The sequence below is a fragment of the Lupinus angustifolius genome, chromosome LG17, assembly GCF_001865875.1.
Source record: "Lupinus angustifolius cultivar Tanjil chromosome LG17, LupAngTanjil_v1.0, whole genome shotgun sequence".
In the NCBI taxonomy this organism is placed as follows: domain Eukaryota; kingdom Viridiplantae; phylum Streptophyta; class Magnoliopsida; order Fabales; family Fabaceae; genus Lupinus; species Lupinus angustifolius.
This window is the reverse complement of record NC_032025.1, coordinates 17804808-17811777: the sequence shown is the minus strand read 5'-3', so window position 1 is coordinate 17811777 and position 6970 is coordinate 17804808. Positions and strand designations below refer to the sequence as shown.

The following is a 6970-nucleotide window of genomic DNA, read 5'->3' as shown; positions in this document are numbered from 1 at the left end:
TAAAACCTTGGTTCCAACTTTTGTACAAGAGAAATTTCACTAGTTGCATCATTAACCATCCATTTAATTCGCTGGTCTAGTGGTGCCACTCTATAGTTTGTTTTTAGGGAATGTGATTATTGCAGTTACTGTGATTGTAGTCATTGCAGTCGTTGTGGTATAAAATATTTTGTGTTAAAAAACATTTGAATTCGATGCAGTCCGATACGTCTTGATGCGGCTTAAATGCAGTTTGATGTGGTTAGGCTGCGCCGCATCATTATGATTCAGTGTTACCACAATTACAGTTTGATGTGATTGTAACGAAAACCATAATATTGTGTCCACATCACGTGATGCGGTCCGTAATTTGAGTCATTGATGATAACACTTCATATAGCAGGCTGCTAATATTACATTGTATTCTGTTTTTAATTTTTCTACCAACCTGAAATTACCATGCTGGAACAGAACTTGGTAATATACTATGTTGTTCATGAACTAAAGCTTCACATGTTGTTTCCTTATCATATTTTGACACTATTACAATATCCAAAATTCAGGAGAATTGAGTCCATTTACAAGTTAAACCCTTCTTTAGTCCATAAATGGAAGTCTAAAAATACAACAATATCTCTTATGCTAGTGCATTTTAAAGATGAAATCATAGTTATATCTGTATAGAATCTAAACAAATAAGGAACTGCAAGATTTTACACACACTTGTTGATAAATCTTGCTTTGTAGACTTTATATCCTTCATCCATATTCATATGAAACTGCATGGCTCACTTGCAAATCCCACTTTAGAGTCTTTGGTATCATATATAACCCTTTGGTTCCTTTGCTGATAATTTCCAACAATACCAATATCAGATTCATCATTAAGACTTGCAAGTGCTAAACAAACTTGTGAAGCATCATCTTTTACTATATAGAGTATACCAGCTACATCAACATTCATCTCAGCATTGTCCTCAAAATGCAACCTTATAGTTGGTATACTCACTTCCTCATTTCCAGTGAGATTAAAACATGTATCCAAAAGTGAAAACCCTGGTGCTGAAGGGTAACCAGAAAACTGTTTCAAGAACTCTTCCTTCAAAGCCTTATACACTGATGGAACCAATCTTGTGATAACTGTACCTGAATCAATTAACATGCCCCCATTGCCAAAACTTGTAGATTTTAGAGCCACACCACCAACATCTATACCAGTGAGATTGAGTATGTAAAAGTTTGAAAGCTGAGGGTTAAGAACCATGTTGGTGTAAGCAATAGGAGTAACATTCTTGAAAACAGAAGAAGATTCATTATTTCCCATAACTAATGAGCCAGAACCTCCACTTTCTATTGTTGGTAAACAATATGAGAAAACTCCTCCAAAAGTAGCATTAGTTTGAGATATCATTGATAAGTAGCTTCTTCCTAAGCCCATAAGACCAGAAACTCCACCAAATAAACCTTTATTGTTCCTACCACAACCAAACACAAAACTACTCACTGAAATACCTCCAAAAACAAGATGCTCAAGACCAAGTTCACCATTAGTATATGACCCATCTCCATAGTTTACCACATAGTTACAACTTGATGAGTTACTTGCATCACAAGTTCCTCTATTTCCTGTAGCAGATTGAAGAGATTGGCATGTTGAAGAATTGCATAGAATTGGTTTATAGGAAGAGGAGGTAGAAGGGTTGAATATAGGTCCTTGTTGATTATAACATGACATGCATGGCTCACATTGGATCCATGTTAAGTCACTTCCAGTGTCAACTATCACAGTCATATTCTGGCTACCTAATCCTATGCTCACAATGTAGTTTAGAGTTTGCAAGTTTATGCCAGAAGTTAATGGAATTTGAGTTTCTGAAGCTTCTACAATATGGCTTGAGATTGTTCTTCTAATTCTGTTTTGCATGGAATGAACATTGATATCATCTAATATTAACTGTTTCTGAAGCCTTTTGTTCCAATCAATTTTCTTCTGTGAGCAATGATCTCTCTCCTTCATTTCTAGTATCACAGTACCTTTCTCCTGTCCTGAGAATTCATTTTAAAAGGGTTTTATTTCTGAATTGATAAAAAGATTCTAAATTTTAATTTGAAGAACACGATAAGCATGATCCGACCCGTCTCATGGTCACACATTTGTTATATTTGTATGTGCATATTCAATTGTTTATAAAGTATTTGACCCAAAGTATCAATGATTATCTAATTTTTGATCATATATACATATATGTAAATGATTAATAAAATATCGGCATATATAATTTCATATGTCAAATTACATATCCATAATAATGAGTACTATTGAGAACACTTTATGTAAAAAAGGATATACATTTTATTTAATCGGGTCTAGAGTTGAGTTCAGGTTCAAAAGCTGACCCAATCGATATTTGAGGACATGTTAACCTTGAATCTTTAGCCGAGTTTGGGTTCAAAAAAATGACCTAACTCGGCTCACCCCAACCCAAGCTCACCCCTAAAAATATTAATAAAAAACATAAGTCCTTCTAAAGAAATACCTAGGCTAGTTTGAGTAAATAGCTTAATTAAGCACTTATTTGGTAAGTATTATTTCATAAGGATATTGAAATAAGCTATACATACTTACAAAAATATCATAAGCTATTTTCTTCTACTTAAGCACTTGATAATATAAGCTTAAATAGACTCTATAAGCTCTTCAAAAACCAAGACATGTCTTAATCTCTCCTTCAAGACTTTGACAAAGATAGAGAGAGACCAATGATGTGTTTTCCTCTTTTAAGGGGAAAGCAAATTCAGTCTTAGATCCTAACAGTAAAAAAGGAAAGTGTTTTTGACAAAATATTATTAGAAGATCGAAAAGTGAATAATAATAATGATATAACACAAAGCTAGTGTATGAAGTTAAACATGCATTTTTCTGATGCTAAACTCACTTGATTCTGGGAGGAAGCAACTTCTAGTACCAAGTTGTTGTTTCCTCTGCAACATTTGAACATTGAATAGCTTCTTCTCATGAAAAGAATGAACACCATTTGCAATGATGAAGATGTGAAGAAAAAGAAGGAAGAAAAAGAATGGTGATGTAGCTTTTGGCTTCACCATTGTTGTAAAACAAAGAGTGAAAGAGAGAAGGAAGATTAAAGGGTTAAAGGGGTTAGTTAGTGGTAATGGAAGAGATTCTTGAGAGATGGATTTTGGCATGAGAACAAAAGAGGAAGGGTTGGCCTTTGGACAATTAGACCCCACTTGTGCATGACAAAAATTATTGGGGTTTCACGTGCACATATTCACAAAACAAAACAAAAGAAAAAGTGCTAGGTGTTTGTGTTTGTTGTTGTAGGAATTTTAGATTTTCAATGATTTTATTGGTCTCTTAAGCTTTATCATCATTTAAATTTTGGGCCTAGGATGGTTAGAAACATCAATTTTGGAACTTGTTAAAATGGTAATGCAACTACTATTGTAATACAATCATTCTCAATTTGTCAAGCAACAACCTCATATTCTTGTTTAAATTCTGGAAATATTGTCTTAGCTTCTAAAGGTTAGACCTTATTAAGTGAAAACCTTATACACTATGTAACATCACAATCTTAACATGCGATCCTTGGATCCATGAGTGTGCCACATATTAAGCTTAAATAAGAGGGAACCTCTACGACTCGAACCCATGACCTTAGGGATAATGCGTGTGAAATTATGCTACATTTTTATTGTATTTAACTTGTATTTTAGGACTAATTAGGATTTTAGGATTGTTTTTAGCTTTTATTTCTCTTTGTTCGGGTTAAGCGGATGTTTTTGGCTATGTTAAGCAGTTTGAATGGATTGAAGTAAAAAAGAGTAGAGATTAAGTGCAAGAAGAGAAAATTCAGTGTTAAGGTTATGCGAAGACTAATTGAATGACCAAAAGAAGTCGTCTTGGAACCTAGATCGAAGAGAAGCAACTTGAAGTAAAGACGCTACATACACCCACAGTCGTGGATGTTATATTCTATTCCTATTTTTAGATTTGTTTTGTTGGGCTTAGCCCAATATTTTGTAATGAGGGTAAATGAGGGTTCTCCCTCAATGATTGAACACACTTTACATTATAACTCTCTAATTTAAAATTTGGTATTCTCTTCTCCATCATAAGTGGACAATTCCCTTTGTTTCTAGGATTGAGGTTATGCCCTTTTACATTCAATAAACACTTGTTATTATTTCCATTTCATTGAGTGTTGTGATCTGAATCATTAAACTGAGTTTTATTCGTGTGAGTTGTCTAGCCAATAAATTACAACTCTTATATATATATATTGGGGAAGGACTGAGAGGTGAACCCAACTACCTGACCATTCATTTATTCAAACTAGAATCCTATTTCACGAGAGTAGTATTAGGATTCTGGGGGTTTCTGGAATTCACTTTGGGTTGCTACGAAGAGATTGAATAGAAAAATCCAAGTAAATGATTTGATTGATAACCGTACCGCGAAAGTAGGTGCGACTTCAATTGAGTACATGTGTCAGAGCTCGAGAGAGGATGACACATACCATAGAACAATTCATCCTCACAACTTAAAGTTCATGAGAAGGAGCAAAATAAGGATTTGCGAGTGTAAAGGCACTACTAACCCTTATCCTGAGAATTCTTCCTAAATTAGATTTCAATCATTTTTAATATTTTCATAATTATTCTTGTCAACTGTTCAATAGTTCTAAATTCACTTTTAATTCCTATTTGAGTTAAGTATAAATTACTCGTTATAATTGGAATTTTCCAGTCCTCGTGGGATCAATATTTTATTACTTGATGACATAATTGTATACTTGCCATTTGTTACATTAAAAATACGCCTTTTTAATATAACACCCAAGCCTTGACATGCGACCACTCTGTGCCATGAATTTAATGAGAGTGTCAACTATTAAGCTTAAATACCCCTGTAGTAACTTAGTGGTAGCAACTCAATGAAATCAATAACTTTAAGTCCACGAGGTTACGGGTTCGAGTCACGGTGACTCATTTTAGAAGGAATAAAATACTGTAAGAATATTTAACCTTAATAGGTGACACGCTAAGTAAATTTATGTGACTAATAGGTCGCATACTAAGGCTTAAACGTTACACACTTGACCACCTTTTTTAATCTATATTGCCAAGGTTTTGAGTGTTCATAAAGGTAAAAACAACCCCTATTTAAAACCTTCTGAATACCCTCCAAGGAATCACCTTTACCACATAACATGAGATCCATTTTTTGATATATGTTGGTTAAAATATAATTTCTCCCCTTTTCAATTTAGTTATAACATTATTACTTGGAAATAAAGCAAGTATCAAAAGTAAAAAAAATGATTATGATATACACAAGGACTGATGTACTATAGTGGTTATATATAACAATCATTTTTAATCGTCCATTAAATCATAACAAAAATGAAGGATGATGACCAAATTGAAAACCGTTTTATATACACTAGCATATTAACAAGTATTTTGTGCCTGTTGACCTACATTCTTATTTTTTAGATAATTATATTATATATTTTTTATATTAGGTGTACATGATATTATAATTTTTGGTGTGTGTAATTGCTCTAACTTTAATTAAGTTGTTTTATTGTGTGGGAAAATATTATAATAATAGTTAATTAAAAGAACAAAATAGACAATGAGAAGTTACACCATATTAGGTAGTTATAATATGTTTTGGTTTTATATATAACTAGTGTGTACAGACAGTTCTTGCATGTCGGTCAATATTGTATGATACTACGTATTTAATTTTTATATATTTCATTTTTATAATTAGAATATATTTATTGTATTCAGTGTACTTTATATTATAATTTTTATGTGTTTATGATAATATTTAGTTTAAGGTGAGAGATGTGGTTATTAATGTGTTGGTGGTGGTTAATTAGGATTATTTGGTTTTTTGTAAAAAATAAATAATGTGAAGGGCAAAATTAGAAATGAAAATTACACCATGGTAGAAGTTACACCATGTTTTGACTTTATATATAGTATAGAATATAGAATAGATAAGATAGGTAGTTATAATATATTTTGGCTTTATATAGAAAATATATAATATAGAAGTATAGATATATTAATGACTAACCAATAAATTCCAATGAAAGGTAAATAAAAATTGATTGGTTTTAATGTCAATCATGTATTATGGTTGTAGAGTTAGATTCTAAGATTGCACTTAATATGATAGTAGGTGCTTATGAATAAAGTTTGAAAAGTTTAAATTTTGATTTTTTGTTGTGTTTTAATGAAATTGAAATATATGATGACACATAAATGGATTTGAATGAAATTATATATAGTCAATTAACTAAATGTCTTTTACATATATTTTATATTTATATAGTAGTAAAGACATAATAAGGATATAGAAATTAAGCCCATATGATTATTTAGATACTCCTAGACATGTTTTTCTTTTATATAATAGTATATTATAAGAGTAAATTATACTAACACCCCTTGAGTTTTTGTGAAATTATACAAATCACACAAACCTTTTTAAAACCTACACAAACCACCTCTATTTATACATATATATTATATTACACTGACTACCATTGTAAGAGATATAAGTGTAATTTTTTAAATAAAAATGGTGACAGGTGTAATTAAGTCAAACAAAATATGTTATATTGTGGAGACAAGTCCAAATAGTATAAACTTGATGTATATTCATTATTTTTTATTTGTTATAAACTACATCAATAAGTCTAAGGAGATATTTAAGTTACTCTCGTATTATATTGTAACTAACCAAAATAAAGAATAAACATCGACTTTTATATTATTTGGACTTGACTTCACAATATATCGTATTTTGTTTAACTTAATTACACCCATCACCATTTTTTATTTAAGAAATTACATTTATCTATCTTATATGGGTAATTAGTGTAATGTATATATACAATTAGGGGGGTTTAAAAAAGGTCTGGATGATTTGTATAATTTCATATATATA

The 6970-nt window shown here is 31.2% G+C and overlaps 1 protein-coding gene across 3 annotated transcripts; it reads right to left on the bottom strand.

Annotated features, from left to right (window-relative positions):
- LOC109331826 (aspartyl protease family protein At5g10770) lies at positions 541–3133 on the bottom strand. Of its 3 annotated transcripts, none has more exons than XM_019566568.1 (3): positions 2916–3133; positions 745–2025; positions 541–708 (listed from the first exon to the last, which is right to left on the bottom strand). In XM_019566568.1, the coding sequence occupies exons 1-2, from the start codon at positions 3082–3084 to the stop codon at positions 749–751; spliced, it is 1446 nt and encodes a 481-aa protein (XP_019422113.1). In that variant the 5' UTR covers positions 3085–3133; the 3' UTR covers positions 541–708; positions 745–748. The 3 variants fall into 3 exon arrangements, with proteins under 3 accessions (XP_019422113.1, XP_019422112.1, XP_019422111.1); XM_019566567.1 differs by having other exon boundaries at positions 541–701; positions 746–2025; XM_019566566.1 differs by having other exon boundaries at positions 541–2025.

What these genes read in the sequence shown, in the direction of transcription:
- LOC109331826 (XM_019566566.1), bottom strand. Translation starts at nt 3,084, where the DNA reads ATGGTGAAGCCAAAAGCTACATCACCATTCTTTTTCTTCCTTCTTTTT. An exon ending in TTGCTTCCTCCCAGAATCAA is followed by an intron (nt 2,026 to 2,915) that starts GTGAGTTTAGCA and finishes ATGAATTCTCAG; the next exon opens with GACAGGAGAAAGGTACTGTG.